Source organism: Macrobrachium rosenbergii, chromosome 27 (assembly GCF_040412425.1).
Source record: "Macrobrachium rosenbergii isolate ZJJX-2024 chromosome 27, ASM4041242v1, whole genome shotgun sequence".
Classification (NCBI taxonomy): domain Eukaryota; kingdom Metazoa; phylum Arthropoda; class Malacostraca; order Decapoda; family Palaemonidae; genus Macrobrachium; species Macrobrachium rosenbergii.
In genome coordinates, this window is record NC_089767.1 from 4,049,948 (window position 1) to 4,072,447 (window position 22,500).

General features: G+C 37.3%; 1 protein-coding gene across 24 annotated transcripts in view; it reads right to left on the reverse strand.

The window, feature by feature from the left end:
* LOC136853358 (uncharacterized) overlaps positions 1–22,500 on the reverse strand; it is a 302,232-nt gene that overhangs the window by 89,640 nt on the left and 190,092 nt on the right. For 6 of the 24 annotated variants that reach the window (XR_010857428.1, XR_010857427.1, XR_010857424.1 and 3 more), the window contains exon 1: positions 10,708–10,910. The exons of 9 other annotated variants lie outside the window; for them this stretch is intronic. Coding sequence is in view for 6 of the 15 variants with exons in the window: in XM_067128746.1 (XP_066984847.1) it covers positions 10,708–10,784 (77 nt within the window). In the remaining 9 variants the exon portion in view is untranslated. Of the gene's footprint in view, positions 1–10,707; positions 11,128–22,500 lie in introns of those variants that run through there. 9 more of the 24 variants (XR_010857429.1, XM_067128739.1, XM_067128743.1 and 6 more) reach the window with 7 other exon arrangements.

Here is a 22,500-nt window from a genome sequence, read left to right on the forward strand (position 1 = left end):
TATTGTTCATTCATGAAACAGGAACGACTTGAAAAGAAACAAGTACAAAATGCACTGAAGTTTCTTTGAAGGGTGGCTGGTAAGGTAGTTTGTCGCCCTAGACACCTTCGAGAACATATCTAGAGAGTCGACAGTTTGGCGGCATGGCAGCAAAGATTCCTACACTGAGCAAGAATGGAATAGAGTATGCAATTTAGGCCCGAAGGCCAAGGGCTGGGACCTATGAGGTCATTCAGTGCTGACGGGAAAACTGAGAGTAAAAGGTTACAGAGGTGTAACAGGAGGAAAACCTCGTAGTTCCACTATGAAACAATCGTTAAAAGAGGGTGGAAAGTGGGATGGAAGAAAGAATATGAAAGGAGGTACAGTAAAAGGAACGAAAGAGGGTGCAGCTGGGGGCCGAAGGGACGCTTGCAAAGAACCATAAGTGATGCCTGCCTAAAAGGAGTAAGCACTTGAAAAAAAAATAACATTACTCTTACAACAACTTGAAGTTACATTAATCTACACCTTGCTTCAATAGCTACACATAAGCACTTATTTACGATCGTCTCTGTTGCTTTCCCGAACAAACCTGCAACTGACTTGATGAAAGTTCCATATGACGGAAGGCCCAGACCCAACGTCGTGAAAGTCCGAAGAAAGAACGCGTAAGTGACTTGACTTGACTCGTTATGGATCTTGTATCGGTTTGCAAAGGTCAGTCCTGTTTCCAGACACTCGCGCAAAAGTTACATACAACTGGTCCGCTGGTATGGTGGTTAGTGTCGTGATGCCACTCAGATGTCGCCGGGGTTCGTCTCCCAGGGCGATGAAAATCACTGGCTCTGTATCACGATCAGTTACTGCTGCAGTGTTGGGGGGTCTGCTGCGGTGGGAGGTTGAAACCAACATGCTTTGGAAGGTTAAAGAATTTCAAGTCAATGGACCCTTTGGTGTACTTGTTCCATGTGAATAGGTTTCATCTACTGAAGTAATAATAATAATAATAATAATAATAATAATAATAATAATAATAATAATAATAATAATAATAATACAACTTTATTAAGTATCTGTATTGTTTCTTTCCAGGCTTTACTAGCTCTGAAGGTGGCATACAATTTTCTGACGATTATTAGAAGAAATAATCTCTAGGTCCTTGTCTTTTTTCAAGATGAAACTTTCCATAGAGGCAATACTTTCCAAAAGTCATTCATCAAAAAGCAAAGATCGTCTAAAGAAGAAGAAATGGTTAAACAATCCCGTTTTTCAGATTCGATGAAAAAGTACTTTTTCATAAAAATATAATAAATTTCGTGTTCATTTATACAAAAGAAAAAACAAGACCATAATATAACTTTTCTTTATCTGTTTAGTTTTAAAATAAAATTAAAGAGCAGAAAAATGTTGCCAAATCAATAAATTACCTTAAAAACGCATTTAAATAATCTGTCATGCTAATGGTCCACGCACTGAAAAATTGGCTGAATTTTCACATACATTTCAGACCGTCAAATCTGAGAAGGGATTCTGACAGAGTATCGTACTTTGTAGCCAATAAATGGCCGATAAGGATACCCTCTCCTAAAAATTTTCGTGGAAGCTCCTCTAGAGTTTGTGAATCATTTGGAATTTCATAGCCATCGCTGTCTAGTTAAGTCTCCAAGTACCGGGAGCGTCCTGGGAAAACGAGTCAATAATGGGGACTCGCGTAGAGGCAGATAATAAAGTTTAACGTTCATATATTGTATTTCAACAGAGATCTTTCACATTCACAGTTGATTCCTGGTCGCCTTCATCTGCCCAGAGCAACCAGATTCGCCGAACAGCAGAAGCACCAGTAAGCAGTCAATGTGCCTCGCTGTCGAACTTCTCTGTTCCAGAGGGCCTTCATTCCTCACACCGTTGGACTGTGGAACAGCCTCCCTTCAGAGGATGTCGTGCGATTGGAACTTCAGAAGTTCAAGCGAAAATGCAATGCATTATTACCCTAATACTAGTCTCCTTCCATTTTAACACATTATCTATTTACTAACTTATCATTTATTAATTAATTTATATTTTTTTAATAAGTCAGATGTCTTCTATCTGTATTTCCCTTTACCCCCTCTTACTTCTTCCTAATGAACGCCTTAATATTCTCTGGTACCTTGAATTTCAGGTCAGTGGCCCCTGTGGTGGGCTCGTTCCATATGAATAGGTTTCATCTTCTGAATAATAATAATAATGATACCCATCGCTGTCTAATTAAGTCTCCGGGTACCGGGGGCGTCCTAGGAAAACGCTGACTTGTCAAAGACTTGTCAAGATTTAGGGAGTCCTTCTCTTTCTCACCAAGAGCAATATTCGACGAGAATCTCCCTCCCTCCCTCCCTCCCTCTAGCCTTGCAATATCCTGATAATAATTCTCTCCGCCTCCCCGGGTCAAGTATTTGAAGACGCTTCTCTCTCTCTCTCTCTCTCTCTCTCTCTCTCTCTCTCTCTCTCTCTCTCTCTCACAAGCAATCCCCTTCTCCATTCCATCATAATATTTCTCAAACAACAATCTGGAAGGTTGCCGGCATCATAACGCACAGTCTTATTAATAATGTCTGTAGATACAATTTCGATTCGAAGAAACAAATTAAACAACTTTCAAACAAGTCAAAAATGCGCCGAAGTTTTTTCAGCGCATTCGAGTTTTCCGTACAGCCGCTACAGCGTATGATCAAGGCCTCCGAAAACAGATCTATCTTTCCTGTGGTCTCGGTGTAATGCTGTATGTCCAGCGGCCGATGGTAGCTATCCTATATCGTTGCCAGATGTACGATTATGGCTAACTTTAACCTTAAATAAGATGAAAACTACTGAGGCTAGAGGTCTGCAATTTGGTATGTGTGATGACTGCAGGGTGGACGATCAACATTCCAATTTGCAGTTCTGTAGCCTCAGTAGCTTTTTAAGATCTGAGGGCGGGCAGAAGAACGAGCTGACATAAAAAAGTGCGGACGGACAGACAAAACCGTCAAAATAGTTTTCATTTACAGAAAACTAAAATCAATGTCTCACCGTTCACCTGTCGCAGGTGCAATTTACTCAGTCGGGGCGCTGCAGCTCACGGCTCCAACTGGCTAAATCCGTGGATCTTTCCTGACCTACAGCTCACCAGTACACCCAACTACAGATGGGTACCAAGAGTTTGCTGGGGCCAAGAAAAAGGCCGTGGGCCTGGCAACCTCACCCCTAAAGACTCCCTGAGAGACGAGGTGGCTGTGCCCAAGTGACGCTATATTTCCATATTATATATATATATATATATATATATATATATATATATATATATATATATATATATATATATATATATATATATATATATATATATATATATATATATATATATATACACACATATATATGTATGGATCTATATGTGTGCATACATATATATATATATATATATATATATATATATATATATATATATATATATATATATATATATATATATATATATATATATAAAACCTCACTGCTGTAATCTATGTTTTGAACTCAAACCAACACAATTATACGAATAATATGCGAAGAGGGTATAGAATTGTTTGAGCATAAAATGATACCTTGAAATGAGGATACTAAAAAGAAAGAATCATAAAAATGCCACACAAATTAAAGGAGAGAGAGAGAGAGAGAGAGAGAGAGAGAGAGAGATACTTCATCCTCTTCAAATGCGAACTAATTCCATGATGAAAAGGAAAACGATCAACTGTGAAGAGAGAGAGAGAGAGAGAGAGAGAGAGAGAGAGAGAGAGAGAGAGAGAGAGAGAGAGAGAGAGAGAGATACTTTCATCCTCTTCAAATGCGAACTAATTCCATGATAAAAAGAGAACGATCAACTGAGAGAGAGAGAGAGAGAGAGAGAGAGAGAGAGAGAGAGAGAGAGAGAGAGAGAGAGAGAGAGAGAGAGAGGCAATCAGGAATGAACACTGTTGCAAACAAACTTTATCGGGAAAAAAAGTGAGACGGAGTTGATTATTACAAGACGTTTCTTGTCAGTCCTCAGAAGCGATGACATTATCAAATGACTCTCTCTCTCTCTCCATGTAATTAGAAACTGAAGAAAAAATCATATCTAATCACCGCAGTCAAAAAAAAATAAAAAAATAATGTTACAAACAAACGCCAGTAAGTCGTCAGTGCAGCTATTTAACCCATCTTGATAAGTCAATGGTTTGTTGTACATAATCGACCTGCCGTTCACAAGCACATTCCTCCCCTGAACACATACATACACAAACATATATATATATATATATATATATATATATATATATATATATATATATATATATATATATATATATATAACTGTATCACTATATTGTGATAAAATAATGATTAAAAGCCACAATAATATAAGTGATAAATTGTATATTTTAAGACACAAATATACAATATACAATTTATCAATTATATTGTGGCTTTTTATCATTATATATATATATATATATATATATATATATAAATATATATATATATATATATATATATATACTTATATAAAAATATATATATTCATATAAATTTATATAAAAATATATATATAAAAAAAATATATACTTGAGAGAGAGAGAGAGAGAGAGAGAGAGAGAGAGAGAGAGAGAGAGAGAGAGAGAGAGAGAGAGAGAGAGAGGGGGCAATACATTTAGTCACGTGATCCTGGTAATGGTAGTCTATTAGTATACTTATGGACATGACGTACATTTAATCATATTCAGCAAATAGTAGGAGGCTAATATGAATACATTCAAATTATTAATCTTAATCTGCTCAAATAATTTTTAAACGGGCGTCCCAACTTCTGCGCAGGCGCATAGGTATCCAGTAGCTGCTCAATAACCCACAAGTGTTAGCGTAGCCCCCACTGTGTCAAGGACCGCGAAAGACAAGCCTTAGTCATCATAGGCCTAACTGTCCTCTCGAATTCTTGGCAGTGCAAAGTCACCTTGATACGTTACACTCCCCGTAGGAGGGTAGTGGCGTCAGTGCACCTCACTGGGTGCACTGTAGTCATTGCTGAAGGTTCTTTGAAGCGTCCTTTCGGCCCCGAGTTGCAACCCCTTTCATTCCTTTTACTGTACCTCTGCTCTCAATTTCCTTTCCAGCGCTCAATGACCTCGTAGGTCCCAGTGCTTGGCCTTTTGCCTAAACTCTATATCCCACTCCATTCCACAATACGTAGCCCAAAAGAGGGGGTCAGCAGATGGTTGGAGAATCGAAAATGAAATCAGTATCTAATCAATCAGCTTTTTATTTTGCACAGGAAGAAAAATATTAAACATCCATTAAAAAAATGACAAAATATCTTTAATCTGGTTGTGACGAAAACAATAATTCTGGAACATAGCATCACCATCATTACAACAACAACAACAACAACAACAACAACAACAACAATAATAATAATAATAATAATAATAATAATAATAATAATAATAATAATAATTTTTTAATATGCTGATTCAAAAAATACTGAGATAAATGCAATAAAATGAAACTGTCAATTCAAAACTACCACAATAATAATAATAATAATAATAATAATAATAATAATAATAATAATAATAATAATAATAATAATAATAATGGAAGTCACAGCAGTTAATACTCATTAAAATGCACGTAGGGTGAAAAACAATCCCAGCCGCAGCGCAAATACCAGGAGTAAACATCCTTACTCCTAAGACACATACACACACTAAAGCTGACCTTCTGAAGGATAGTGCCCTCGTGGCAGAGAGAGAGAGAGAGAGAGAGAGAGAGAGAGAGAGAGAGAGAGAGAGAGAGAGAGAGAGAGAGCTGAACTCTACGTATATATCATGATTATATAATGCTAAAATATTCCTTCAACTAAGAAGAGTTTCCATTGCTTGGGTTGGTTGGTTGAGGAAAAAAGCGGGTGGATGGGAGGCTGACAGAGAGAGAGAGAGAGAGAGAGAGAGAGAGAGAGAGAGAGAGAGAGAGAGAGAGAGAGAGAGAGAGAGAGAGCTGAACTCTACCTATATATCATGATTATATAATGCTAAAATACTCCTTCAACTAAGAAGAGTTTCTGTTGCTTGGGTTGGTTGAGGAAAAAAGAGGCTGACAGAGAGAGAGAGAGAGAGAGAGAGAGAGAGAGAGAGAGAGAGAGAGAGAGAGAGAGAGAGAGAGAGAGAGCTGAACTCTACGTATATATCATGATTATATAATGCTAAAATATTCCTTCAACTAAGAAGAGTTTCTGTTACTTGGGTTGGTTGAGGGAAAAGCAGAGAGAGAGAGAGAGAGAGAGAGAGAGAGAGAGAGAGAGAGAGAGAGAGAGAGAGAGAGAGATATCCTGAACTAACTATAAACCATGATTATATAATGCTAAAAATTCTTCAACTAAGAAGAGTTTCCATTACTTGGGTTGAGGAAAAGGAAAAGAGAGAGAGAGAGAGAGAGAGAGAGAGAGAGAGAGAGAGAGAGAGAGAGAGAGAGAGAGAGAATATCCTGAACTAACTATAAATCATGATTACATAATGCTCAAAAATTCTTCAACTAAGAAGAGTTTCCATTACTTGGGTTGGTTGAGGGAAAAGCAGAGAGAGAGAGAGAGAGAGAGAGAGAGAGAGAGAGAGAGAGAGAGAGAGAGAGAGAGAGAGAATATCCTGAACTAACTATAAACCATGATTATACAATGCTCAAAAAATTCCTTCAACTAAGAAGAGTTTCTGCTACTTGAATTGGTTGAGGAAAAAGACGTGGGGATGTTGGGGGGATTGATAAACAAGAGAACGGGAGAAAGGACAAGGAAGAAGAAGGGAAGGGCAGACGGAGAGGACTGAGAAGGAGAGGAGAAACGTGAGAAGCCCACTGGGAGAACAAAAGGAAAATAAAATGACAAGAAAAGGAAATGGAAAGAAGAATGGAAACGGAGCTGCATAAAAGAACTGGGAATGTGTTCAATGCATTTACGTAATTAGAACACTTCTGGTTCTTGCAGGTAAAAGTTATTTTTTGTCGACGCAAATCAGTGGATGCCAGCAGGAGACCAGGTTTCCTACCGGGAAATGGAAAGAAGAATGGAAAAGGAGCTTTGTGTATGTATTATATATGTATATATAACTGCGTTTGTGTTCTATATAGACATTTATATAATTAGAACATATATTTTATAGAAAACTTTGCGATATAAAGTGGTTTATTTTTCGTCGACGCAAATCAGTGTGTGTATGTATATATACGACAGTCTCGTCACTAATTCCTAAGTCATTTTTTAACACTTTCAAATGTTAAGCCGCAAATACTCGTTAATTTTACCATGGCAATAACTTGACTGAAACGGTATTATATATAACTGCATTGGTACTTTGTATCAAGCCTAAAAGGCACAGGTTCGAATCCTGCCCAAGGAAGATGTTTTTATTATATGTAATTTCCTACTAACATAAGGTCAATATGAAGTCGGAGAGAGAGAGAGAGAGAGAGAGAGAGAGAGAGAGAGAGAGAGAGAGAGAGAGAGAGAGAGAGAGAGATAAAAATAAACACACAGTCCCCCCCCTCTTGTTTATGCCATCGCCAAGCACTCAGAACTGACAGGAGCGAACGTGAAAGCGAAGGGAAATTGAAGCTACAGGTGTTTTTAGCCACTCTGCGTGCATTCAGCCCACGGGTAAAACATGCATGGTGAAAAAAAAACGGTCGCCCTGAATAACCATTCACTCTTGACCCATTATAAGATAACTGATACTTTTCTTTTTGTTCTAATATGGGTATTCAGCTTCTTACAACTGCAAAATATATAAAACTTAAAGGCATGTATGCTTTACTAATCACAAAACTAACAAAGATGGCAAAGTAGCAGTTTACTCTTATAGTACAACCTTAACAAACGAAAATTTTACCGGTAAAACTCTACGGTTATCACACATCATATTTCAATACATCGTGAACATTTCTTTATAAAAATAATATAATAATAAAATATACCTGACAATATTTTGCATCGTGAGCATATCTTTATAAAAATAATAATAAAATATACCTGATAATATTTTGCCTGAATATTCAGATTCATTGAAATAAATTTTCGTTAAATAACCAGAATCAAAATTCCATTTGGGCAGCTTCAAAGAGTTTCTGACTATATATTTACGTTTTTCCACACGAGTTCGAACCATATTGAAGATACGGACGAAACCACGAAAAACCTTTAAGAGTACCGTGCAAGGGAGACGTTATAGAATCTTTCTGTACTTTCTTATGATCAACAACTGATTAAGTAAAGCTTTCGAAATAGCAGAAGTCTGATGGTTTAAGTAAGAGGCGTTTTAAATCTTATCTGTGACATTATGCATTCCAGTTGACACTTACAAATCGTTCGAAAACTTCATTCTCCCTTATATAATTTAAGAACCACAAAATCATAACCTAGTATAAGACTATTTGCAAGCTAAGTCATGTAACCGACAGAATTGTTTACAACTATCTGGCGTTGCTTTGCATTCCCAAACTTCCTGAAAAGCTGAAAAAAGAAATACGACACCAGACGAGGAAGCCAGAAGGCAAGAGATCGAACGCGGCGCCCAAAGTGACCACAAGACGGAGATATGGCCAATCTCAAATTGGGCTGTGACCCTCCCAAAGACACTTTGACTTTTAGCTGGTCAGCTGGTGTAGTGGGTTAGTGTTGTGGCATGCCACTCAGGTGTCAAGGGGGCTCGCGTCTCCCCAAGGGCGATGAAAAATCACTGGCTCTGTATCATGATCAGTTACTGCCGCAGTGTGGGGTCTGCCGCGGTGGGAGGTTGAAACCAACATTCTTTGGAAGCTCCAATTTCAAGTCAGTGGCCCCTTTGTAATAATAAATAATACTATAATACGAGACAATTAAAACTGTCTTGGAGACTCGTCAGTCCCTTCATGGAGGCTGACAGAATGGAGGGAAGAGAAGGGGAAGGCAAGAGGTATGGGGGGGGGGTGTCAAAAGGAAGAAGGGGTAGAAGAGGTAACTATTTTTTCTTCGATCTTCAAATTCATTGATACTGATAATGATGAAGGCAATTATATTCTTTTACACAACCAATAAAATTCTAAAAAATACATATTAGTACATTAAATCAGAGCACATTTTTTCTGTTATTCTATACAAATATGGATGCATACTTACATACTACACACATATATACAGTATATATATAACTATATATATTTTATATACTCGTGTGTATTTATACATAAAATATGCCTATGTATACACACATATATATGTATATATATAATATATATATATATATATACAAAATGAAGCTACAAATGTCGTTTGATGCCCAAATCGCTCTACCTCGGAAATAATACCGGAGGAAAATTATAACTGATGATATACAGTATGTGGTTCCCATCACAGGAGTCGGAGGTCGTTGCTGTCAGCGGATCGAATCCGCCAGGTGACGAAGCATTTATCAGTTATACTAATTCTCCTTCGGCATTATTTTCGAGGCAGAGCGAATTGAATATCAAACGACATTTGTAACTTACTGTTTGTGAATATAAAAAATGTTAAGGTGATGTGCTAAAAATTCATACATGGCTATGTGGTTTAAGGCGTCACTGTAGTCCTGAGTTCTTGACTTCCGTGGTTCGAGGCCACGAGACGACGAACTTATTATCAACTAAATAATTCCCCTTCGGGTAACATATATGAAAAGATATTATTTCCGAGGTAGAGCGAGTTGGATTTTAATCCACATTTGTAGTCTAATGTTTGTATGTATATGTGTGTTATATATATATATATATATATATATATATATATATATATATATATATATATATATATATATATATATATATATAATATACATATATATATACACAAATATATGCATTAATATTTATATGAAATTCAATATGTAAAATATATATATACACAAACATACATACACACAAACATATATATATATATATATATATATATATATATATATATATATATATGATGTATCTATGTATATAACCAAGTATGACTGTCTGTCTGCGAGTGTGAAATAAAAGTTACATACAATATATCCACATACAAAAATTAGGGAGTCGAGATTGCACCTTTTTAGAAATGACTCAATAGATTTAGGAAGCGAGTACACGGGACGTGCTTTCATAATGAGGAAAGCACGAAACAGAGCATAAAGATATTATAATATATTACAGCGCAGAAACAAATGGAGCACAGAATTCCTAGAGGAGCAGTTAAATTGACTAAGTTTCCCCTGATAGTTAAAAAAAAAAAAATGCTTCTTTCAAAGTATAATTTTCAGGCCTGCGTGAACACATTAGCGACAACAGAATAATAATAATAATAATAATAATAATAATAATAATAATAATAATAATAATAATAATAATAATAATAGCCCTCTAAATGAGTGGATTTTGAAAATACACAAGATGATGAAGCGTGCTGAAAGAAAATGGGTATTGACGCATCCTAAATATACATACATATATACACATTTTATGAATACATGTGTGTGTGTAAAAAGTATTTCCATTATCACAGAAATGAACTACCAAATCACCCAAAATACGAATGATTTGATTTTTACCAGTTTTCAATTCCGAATGGGTAATTTATTCTGTAGTGTGTGTGTGTGTGTGTGTGTGTGTGTGTGTAGGCCCTTGTTTGTTAGTGTATTTATCGATCTATAAGAGAAGGGACCTTACCTGGAGAGGAGGGGCGAATCCACCGTGGCCCCATCCTCGCTGTGGGGACCAATTCCCGGGGGGACTCTCTGAGCCATGTCCCCCTGTGCAGTAGCCTCGAGGGGGGCATCACCGGCCCCCCCCTCGGAAGCGGGGAAGGTCTACAGCAGAGCACTAACGACCGCCACGTCTCTTTCCACGATTCTTACGTGATCATTATTGTAGTTTTCTCTGCCTGACGACGGAGTTCTCAATTTCACGGAGCGAGAGGCCGCGTCGGAGCTCACGACTGAATCTTCGATCATTTTCGGGGCGCAAGGAGTTCTCTCTCTCCCTCTCTCTCTCTCTCTTTTCTCGAGAACTACATCACCTAGAGTTCTTCGATGTCTAGAAAATGGCGTTTTCACGCATCATGTGCCTTCACTGTTATTAACGCCTGCGCTACATCAAATATATACAGATTCAAATTTTCGGATGAACACTTTCCAAGCGTTGCTTAATATTTAATACTTTTTCACGGAGTTTTAATGTATTCTCGATAGGAATTTAATATTAACAGCAGCAAAATACCTCCTAATACTAAATATGTATACAATATATATATATATATATATATATATATATATATATATATATATATATATATGTGTGTGTGTGTGTGTGTGTGTGTGTGTGTGTGTGCGTGTGTAATTCTAATAGCCACAATGCCCTCTTCTAGAATTCTTCGCGCTTTTTGGATATGCTTGTAACTACGAAGCCGTAACATCCAAACGCAAGAAACTGAAGAGACTTGTGATTGCCGGTCGCGGGAGACGAAACCGCGTCACCATAACCACAAGGAGGTCACGTTGCCGACCTGGCCATTAGAATTACATATATGTCTGGTAAAAGTGACCAGTAGATTCTACATATATATATATATACATATATATATATATATATATATATATATATATATATATATATATATATATATATATATATATATATATATATATATTCATCCGTTTTCCTTAGTAGCTTCAACATTTTCCTTAGGAACTCGGCTGAAGATATTCCCCACTCATACTCTAACCTGAATCAAGGATGAACTCCCTGTACAGAAAACTTTCATAACATTAATGCTAAACACTTACACAAACGGACTGCCCCTCTACAAACTAAGCTATTCATTTATATCTTACATTGATTCTCTTTTCACCAAACTATCGTCCTCCACTCTTATACCACACATCTTAAAGACTTCAACTCAATTTCTTTCATTCGCATTCAGCATCCACACTTAGCTTCCATAAAGGAAAGTTAGCTCAACAGTTTCTTCATAAATTCCCGGCTCGGGTTTCATAAGCACTCCAAGTCTCTCCCAGTCTTTTGCACACATTCAACAACCTACCTTCCTACCCATAGTCTGTGATTCACCTCTTCTCTGATGATAACTTTATCTTTTATTGGTCCTGAATACTTGTATAAACCAGCCATTTTCATTCTGTTACCATCCATATCATTATTCAGTGCTCTATGTCATAGGTCCCAGTGACTCCCATTAGTTTTTTCCTCACATTTATTCTCAACTTTCCTCTCGTGCAAAAACTTTTCAACTCTCACCAAATCCTACAGTTTCTCTTCACCATTACCAATCAGCACCGTATTACCTGCAAGCATCAAACATTCCACACTGCAATCATGACCCATCTTTTTGTCCTACAACTCTCACCTACATCTGCTGTCATTTCTCAGCCTCTCGCATCTCTCCGTCCATAAAGATATCAAATTTCTAGAGAGATAAAACACCTACCTGTCTCAGCCAAACTTTAACAGCATACCAGCAATCTCTCATCTATATAACACGTATTCCTTAATCTCCGCAACTTATGCTCTATACCATACAGCCCTAGGCGTTCTATATTGTTTCTCTATTAATTCTACTATAAGCTTTTTCTGGTCCACATATCCTGCATACAGTTATTTTTACTTGCAAATATCTCGCATATCTGTTTCATAATAAAAGCGATTTCCATAAACACTTTTCCTCATCTAAACCTACAATGTTCTTTCTGTATCAATCTTTCCGTCATCTGTCTTACTTTTCCAATCAAAATCTCATCAGTGTACCTTCCTTCGAAGAGGAACTCATGCTATGCACCTGCAGTTCTTACAGTCGTCTTAACACCTTTCAGAACCCTTCTTTTACCTAATCACACTATAGAAAGCCTGTTCAGTTACTCAATCAGATTATCACTACCATACTGCAGCATCTTACTTCTAATACCATTAACTCATGGTATCTTTCCATTAGTGCTTTTAAAACCCCTCCTTACATTTGCGATATCTAGTTCCACGAGAATTTTAAATCCTACATTAACACCTTCCACCCTTGTAAGATTTAATTCTGCCTTTCTTCTTTCCTCTGACAGCAGCTTTGTACTACATCTTTTAGGCTGAGATCCATTTACTCACTAACATCTCTTTCCGCACTGATTTCCTGGCAGACAAACCTATTCTCCCTAAAGTTTTTGCTCACCTCTCTATTTTTTTTTTTTTTTACTTGGTTTTTTTCCTGTTTCACTTTCTTATTTCCTACACTATCCATCCTTCTGTATACCTGTATATGATCTCTTTTGTTTTGCAACTGTACCTCAAATAATATCTTCCTTCAGTTATTCTTTCAACTTACTGTTCTTGTTCCTCTTTCTACCTTCCTCTACCCACAAACTCTCTGATATCCCTATGACCCCCATTCTCGACTTTTGCAAACTCATCCTCTGCCTCTGTCACCTCTGCTTCTTTAACCCTGCCCACACTCAACAATTTTCTCATAGGCTTTAATAACTTCTTTCTTATCAAACCCACAAGCAAATTTCACCTATTCTATCAAACTCAAAACTTACAGCATCGATTTTTAAATTTTGCTTAGACCAACTGATTATCAAACACACATCCAGGCACCTTTGTTCTTCTCTCCACTGTATTCATCAATCATTTTTTTTTCTAAACTGTACTGTCCTAAAATGGAAAACTGCAGTGTCTGCAAAATTTTCTAAATTGAGATATGCCACCTACTGGGCTCGTGGAACACAAAATACACAAGTTACTGCAGTTTCAGAATGATTCTTCAATGCTTTCCACGATTATTTAGGGGGATCCCATTTGCAGTATCTGCAAAATCAGTAGTAAGACAAGGGAGTATCTACCGTTTTTCTCAATTTTGTATTTTTGCAGATACTGCAGTCTTCCATTTTAGGGCAGTGTAGTAGCACAATTTAGCAAACTCTTTCCCTTACCATTTTCTCTCTCCCAAATTTAAGAATGAGTATTCTTGTTTGGAAACCATTTCCGGGCCCATTACTCCAAGACTCACCATTCTCATTTACTCCAGAAAATACCTTTGCATTTAGAATATCTAGTACAACTTATCTTACATTTTCCAAGACTTTCTTGACACAGACCCAGACTCTCCCTCAAAACATTTCCATTCTCGTACCTGTACATAATCATTATCCTTCACAAACCTGCAAACCTTCCCTAGATCTACACCTTTCAACCAACCACCCAGGCACAACCACTCTTTGCCCTGTCCGCTCCTGTCCTTTCACCTTTGTTTCACTCCTTTCACCTTTGTTTCACTTTGTTTCACTCCTTTCACCTTTGTTTCACTAAGCCCAAAAGACGACCAAAGTCCTCTTCTTAATCAAATCAGTTATCATTCATTACTTCTCTTCTGCAATACATCTAGGCATTTTCAGAACCCGAAGAATTAGTATTTCACTTCTTCTGTGAGTTTCTGCAATATTCCCGAGGGGTATGGGCTGCAAACGACATACCCAGCCGTTTGATCACTATACAGTTCTACTTTTCCTTCATCACGCAAGGTTGAAAAAGCTTAGTTGTCACTGGTCTCTCATAACTACATTTATTTATTTAATTTACATACACACAAACACACTAAACAAATAAATATACATACACACATATATATATATCTTTTTTTTCAGCTTAATCCCTAGTTGGGGTCGCTGTCTTTAATAAGCTTTCTCCAGCAGTTTCTATCACATACGGCTCGTTTCATAATTTGCCTGGTGTGTTTTACGGACGGACGACAGTCCTGACTTCTACCCTTCCTACTTTTCTGGGCTTAGAACCGGTACTGAGTTGGCTAGGTTACATACCTGCATACATACATGCATGATACATACATACATACATATATCCATACATACATATATCCATACACACACGATATATATATTTATATATATATATATATATATATATATATATATATATATATATATATATATATATATATATATATTAATTAAACAGGACCTCACTGAAACTGGATGGTATCTAGCAGAGATATTTATAAAAGAAAAAAAGTTACAAGCTTTCCAGGGCTAACAGTCCTCAATGGCAAGTATCCGTTTCAATGAAGCCCAGTTAGTAATTGTATTTATGCACAGAACAATTGTGTAAGTGATAAAGTTAAAATATATATATATATATATATATATATATATATATATATATATATATATATATATATATATATATATATATATATATATATATATATATATATATATATGATCTTGCCTCCCCATAAGAATGGCGAATTTTCCATCATCACTAACCAGATACATATATATATATATATATATATATATATATATATATATATATATATATATATATATATATATATATATATATATATATATATATATATTTCCTTAAGAAAACTCGTCAGACTTATTTGATGAGGTCATAAACACACCAACTCCGCCGTGTGACTCATCTAACTCCTTTCCGAAATGCACAGAGGCTTCTTCACCCTCTACGCTTCACGTTTCAACCTCATTAAACTTCTTAACAAGTTTAGGGAGAGATAATGGACGCATCTCTCACTGATCATTTTGGGTAATGGCTGGCGCGAGAGAGAGAGAGAGAGAGAGAGAGAGAGAGAGAGAGAGAGAGAGAGAGAGAGAGAGAGAGAGAGGCAGTAAGGCGATGTGGAATGGACTGGAATATGAAATTTAGGCCAAAGGCCAAGCGCTAGGATCTATGAGGTCATTCACTGCTGAAGTGGAAACTGACAGTAAAAAGGTCTGAAAGGTGTAACAGGAGGACAACCTCGCAGTTGCACCATGAATCAATTGTTACGGGAGGATGGAAAGTATGGTGGAAGAAAGAGAATATGAATGGAGGTACAGTAAAAGGAATGAAAGGGGCTGCAGCTGAAGACCGTAGGGACGCTGCAAAGAACCTTAAGTAATAACTGATTATTATGTAAACGATTAAACTCGAAGGTGACGATAGTTGTGGCGATCTGAAGAGAAGAAGTGGCACGGAAAGGGAAGCATAAATGTATATATAACAGAAGGAAGAATACTGGGCCACGAAATCTTCGAGAAATAGTGGGAATTATGCCAGAAAAACATTGAAAATAACGGAGAAACTAGGAAGACAATATAAATATCCCGGCGTTTACACATATATATATGTGTGTATATATATATATATATATATATATATATATATATATATATATATATATATATATATATATATATACACGATAAAATAACAGTAATATAAAATAAAAGTGAGTTTTCGACACTAGTCCTTTACTTGCTAAGTAAAGGACTAGTGTCGAAAGGCTCTGCAGCACTCCAGTGTTTCTCTTTCTCTCTGGATTTTATCTTTATTTATATATTCATCACGTTCCATATTTTCGTGATTCAGTTATATATATATATATATATATATATATATATATATATATATATATATATATATATATATATATATATATATATATATAAATAATGTAAGTACGTGTGTATGCATACATACATGTACACGGCAATAACAGTAATATAAAATAAAAGCAGAGTATTTAACTTTTCTTGTGAAAATTCTCTCTCTCTCTCTCTCTCTCTACATACATATATATATGTATGTATGTATGTATGTATGTATGTATGTATGTATGTATGTATGTATGTATGTATGTATGTATATATATATATATATATATATATATATATATATATATATAGAGAGAGAGAGAGAGAGAGAGAGAGAGAGAGAGAGAGAGAGAGAGAGAGAGAGAGAGAGAGAGAGAGAGTTGCCACGTACAGGCTAATATACTCTATTCTACTTTCTATAAAATTTATTCTTTCAGTAAAACCACACACTAAAGGCGATTCCTGAGGGAGAAATTAATTCAGTAAAATACCTAATCATCAAGAGAAGAGAGAGAGAGAGAGAGAGAGAGAGAGAGAGAGAGAGAGAGAGAAAACTCGCCCACGACGCAAAGAAGAGACCCAGAGCCCTCCTACCCTAATTACCAAAACGTAGTGGCACTTTAGTTGATGACTTCCCCTCACTCGAGGGGCCCCTACTATATAGCCCCCATCACATCCCCTCACAGATTCCCCATACATCCCCCCAAGCCACTACAATTCCCACCGCTGACGAAGCCACCACACCCTGCTACGGCACCTCCCCAGACACCCGAAATCTTCTGACCTGTTGCTCTGGGCCTCACGACACTGTCACTGTCACTGGCAGTGACGACGACCTCCTCCTCCTCCTCCTCCTCCTCCTCCTCCTCCTCCTGTCTTGAGGAAGGAGACAGAGACTTATGAGGGTCTCTCTTCAAGCCTTTCACAGAGCGAAGTTTGAGTCTGTTTGCGTTTTTGCATGCGCTCTTGACATGTGTGTGTGTCTCAATGCATAGAAATGTATCCGTGTATACAAACATAAATACATACATGTATCTGTGTTGTAAACATCTCCAGGGAAGAGATGTATACAGTAGGTGGATATATATATATATATATATATATATATATATATATATATATATATATATATATATATATATATATATATATATATGGGCCATCTCGTAATTAATAATGTCTCTTTTCAAACTAAGACACACAAATGTCCACTGCAGTCAGGCATCATATTCAAAGCAATAATTTTACCTCACATCCAAGAAAATACTGTTAATATTTAGGTCTGTTATCAACTTTCACTGAAGCACCTTTTACATTATATGTTCTAATAACATATCTCCCCCCTAGGGAAGTAGTGCCGTCAGTGCACCTCATGCGGTGCACTGTAGGCATTACTGAAGGTTCTTCGCAGCTTCCCTTCGGCACCTAGCCGCAACCACTTTCGTTTCTTTTGCTGTACCTCCTTCCATATTCTCTTCCATCTTACTTTCCACCCTCTCCTAACAATTTATTCATAGTGTAACTTAGAGGTTTTCCTCCTGTTACACCTTTCAAACTTTTACTCTCAATTTCCGTTACAGCGCTGAATGACCTCACAGGTCCCAGTGCTTGGCCTTCGGCCTAAATTCTATATGCAATTAAATAAAATATCTACTCTAAGAAACGATCTTAGTGATGAATATTTGCTAAAATCTCCCTGATATGTAGGAAAGAAAACAAATAGGAGCATTGATTAAAAGCAATTTCTCGATACAAGGAAATTCCTAAGTCACTGTGATTCTGATTCAGTGCATTACTAGAGCAGCGGTTCTTTACCTGCGGGGCTCGAGCCCTAGGGAAAAATTAAGATTTCTCTTATTATATTCGCTATTCTCTCAACAAGAGTCGCTAAGAAGCAGTCAAGTATCTCACCAACACATTCCTAAAAGAATAAAAACACCATTCTCTTTCTCTTTTTTTTTTATTTTGCTTTAAACCTGGGATGGAATTTTACTCATAGATGCAAGGGGGGGGGGCGTGGAGGGAAGGACCAACTCTTAGAGGGGGCGTGCTAATTAAAAGGTTTAGAACCACTGTACTTAGAGAACCTCCCAAACAGTCAAGAACCACTGTACTTTGACTGCTGCACTAGAAGAACCTCCCAAACAGTCAAGAACCACTGTACTAGAAGAACCTCCCAAACAGTCAAGAACCACTGTGCTAGAACCCTCCAAAAAGTTCAGAACCACTGATATAGAAGAACCTCCCAAACAGTCAAGAACCACTGTACTAGAAGAACCTCCAAACAGTTTAGAACCACTGCACTAGAAGAACCTCACAAACAGTTAAGAACCACAACACTAGAAGAACCTCTCAAACAGTCAAAAACCACTGCACTAGAAAAACCTCCCAGACAGTCAAGAACTACTGCACTAGAAGAACCTCACAAATAGTTCAGAACCACTGCACTAAAAGAACCTCCCAAACAGTTACGAACCACTGTACTAGAAGAACCTCCAAAACAGTTCAGAACCACTGCACTAGAAGAACCTCACAAATAGTTAAGAACCGCTGTACTAAAAGAACTTCCCAAACAGTTAAGAACCACTGCACTAGAAGAATCTCCCAAACAGTTAAGAACCACTGCACTAAAAGAACCTCCCAAACAGTTAAGAACCACTGTACTAGAATAACCTCACAAACAGTTCAGAACCACTGTACTAGAAGAACCTCCCAAACAGTTAAGAACCACTGTACTAGAAGAACCTCACAAATAGTTAAGAGCCACTGTCCTAGAAGAACCTCCCAAACAGTTAAGAACCACTGCACTAGAAGAACCTACCAATAGTTAAGAATCACTGCACTAGAAGAACCTCTCAAACAGTTAAGAACCACTGTACTAGAAGAACCTCCCAAACAGTTAAGAACCACTGTACTAGAAGAACCTCACTAACAGTTAAGAACCACTGTCCTAGAAAAACCTCCCAAACAGTCAAGAACCACTGCACTAGAAAAACCTCCCAAACAGTTCAGAACCACTGTCCTAGAAGAACCTCCCAAACAGTCAAGAACTACTGCACTAGAAAAACCTCCCAAACAGTTCAGAACCACTGTCCTAGAAGAACCTCACAAACAGTTAAGAACCACTGTCCTAGAAGAACCTCCCAAACAGTTAAGAACCACTGTACTAGAAGAACTTCCCAAACAGTTAAGAACCACTGTACTAGAAGAACCTCCCAAACAGTCAAGAACCCCTGTCCTAGAAGAACCTCCCAAACAGTCAAGAACCACTGTGCTAGAAGAACCTCCCAAACATACTCCAATAGCCTCTTCCCAAAGAGTTGCCTGAGGAGCATCACACAGTGCTATTGACATTTCTTCAAATAGTACGCACTGGTCGTAAAACCGCGAGGATAACGAATGGTCTAGATGTTACGTGGATGAATCATCTAACAGATCTTTTATTTTCGAAACAGCACTTCATTTATCCCTTTGTATATGTATATATATATGTATGTATATATTTTTATGTGTATATGTATATTTGATGCTTAATATTTATGAACTTGAAAAAAAACAATCATGTATACGTGAAAATTTCATACATACACATATATACTGTGTATGTGTATGTGTATATATATATATATATATATATATATATATATATATATATATATATATATATATATATATATATATATATATATATATATATATATATATATATATATATATATGATAAATCATATACATTTATATAAAGAGAGATATATATAGAGAGAGAGAGAGAGATATATATAGAGAGAGTCCAGACATTACACAGAGAGCAATCTATCAGTGACATAAGAAACTGGACACCCGTGACGATTAGCGGGGGACTCATCATTCACAGAAGCTGACAGGCTGCGTTCGATCGGATTAGCGGGATATGGAAATGACTGCCGGGTTGCAGAACGCTCTCTCTGACGTCAGCGGAATGTCAGCATCACTTTACACGCCTAGAAAAGACGTCACTTCACGAAGTCCAGTGTCGTCTGGTCGGTCTCGTCGTCAGTTCAATATCGAGGGTGAGCGTCAATTCGAGATTCATTCTCTGCGTGTGTGAACAGAAGGAGAATGGGCGATGTGTTACTCCAGTCAGTTATCGAAGTATTCAAATGAGAAGAATGGAATAAAGAAGTTAGGCCAAAGGCTAAGCGCTGGGACCTATGAGGTTATTTAGCTCTGAAGCGGAAATTGGGAGTAGAAAGGTTTGAAAGGTGTAACAGGAGGAAAACCTCAAAGCAGTTGCACTATGAATCACTTGTTAGGAGAGGGTGGATAGCAAGATGAAAGAAAGAGAACATTAACGGAGGTACAGTAAAAGGAATGAAAGGGGTTGCAGCTAGGGGCCGAAGAGACGCTGCAATGAACCTTAAGTAATGCCTACAGTGCACCGCGTGAGGTGCACTGACGGCGCTACCGCCCTACGGGGTCAAATGAGAAGAGGTAAACAGGAGGAAATGAAAAGAAAAGGTTAGAATAGAAACGAACACACACACACACACACACACACTGTCTATCGTTGTTTCTAAACCAAGCATCGGTTCGAGTCCTGCCGGGGACGAAGTACTTATAATTGTATAGTTCTCCTTAGGTGTAAGTTGGTCCCAGGGTAAAGTGATTTGTATACTAAGCGGTATTTATAGCTTAATAATAGTGATTATAAAAAAGTCACGAGTGTATATGGGACAAAAAATCATTCTCTCTCTCTCTCTCTCTCTCTCTCTCTCTCTCTCTCTCTCTCTCTCTCTCTCTCTCTCTCTATATATATATATATATATATATATATATATATATATATATATATATATATATATATATATATATATATATATTACATATGTATATATCTGTATATATATATTATATATATTTTTTATATATGTATGTACGTGTATGTATTTGATAAATGCGTATGCAGAAATTTATATTCTTTGAAAGCCTGAATTTCAACTCGATGGCACCTGTGGGTCTGTTCCGTATAAACAGGTTTCACATTCTGAATAATAAAACTCCTAGCGCGCACACAACCCAGCATACATACACAAGAGCAAAAATAACACCAAGCAAAGAGAAAATAATAACCCCCAACACAGCGCCCGAGCCACAGAGCTGTTAACACGGCAGCGACTGCCACAACGCGGGTACAACTCCTTTGCATTTGCAATTCATCAAAATGCGACATACCCTGGCCGCATCCCAATACCTGGGTCCAGCTGATAGAGCCGGGTCTCTGCGGATGTCGAATGTGTAATGAAATACACAGGTGGAGGCGGGTGTAAAACGGCCGTTGCACAAGCATGGGGTATTGCAGCGTCCGGAAATTTTAGACGCTGCTAAGATCGATGACTTGGTTGGGATGGAATACAGAATTTCAGCCAGCGGCCGAGAGCCGGGACCTGTTAGGTCATTCAGCGTTAATTTCTGGTGATAGAAATTCATTTCTCGTTGTAATGTGGTTCGGATTCCACAGTAAGCTGTATGTCCCGTTGCTAGGTAGCCAATTGGTTCTTAGCCAGGTAAAATCAATCTAATCCTTCGGGCCAGCCCTTGAAGAGCTGTTAATCAGCTCAGGGGTCTGGTTAAACTAAGGTATACTTAAAGCTTAAAAGCTGGGAGGGAAATTGACAATAAAAAAGTAATGCCTACAGTGCACCGCGTGAAGTGCACTGACGGCACTCCCCCCCCTAGTTATGACTTTGTTTCCATAAACTTTAAATTTATAATGAATTAAAGGGATTATATGTTCACATATCTACTGGAATCTTGATAATATGAAAATCTTACCTACGCACCGATTTCTACAAGTGCGTTAGTATTTCTATGTATTTGACATTAGAAAAATGCTAAATAACCATGAACAAAAGGGTCATCTTTAACAGGCAGTATCCTCAAATTTACTAGTCTCCTCACACACAGGAAGATGGCAGGGTTCCAAGGATGATCGTGATAACTGGCCCTTCAATTCCTTCCAGCCCGCACGAGGTTTGTGAGGAAGGAGTGAAACTTAGATCGTAATAAAAATGTCTGAATCTTGACAACC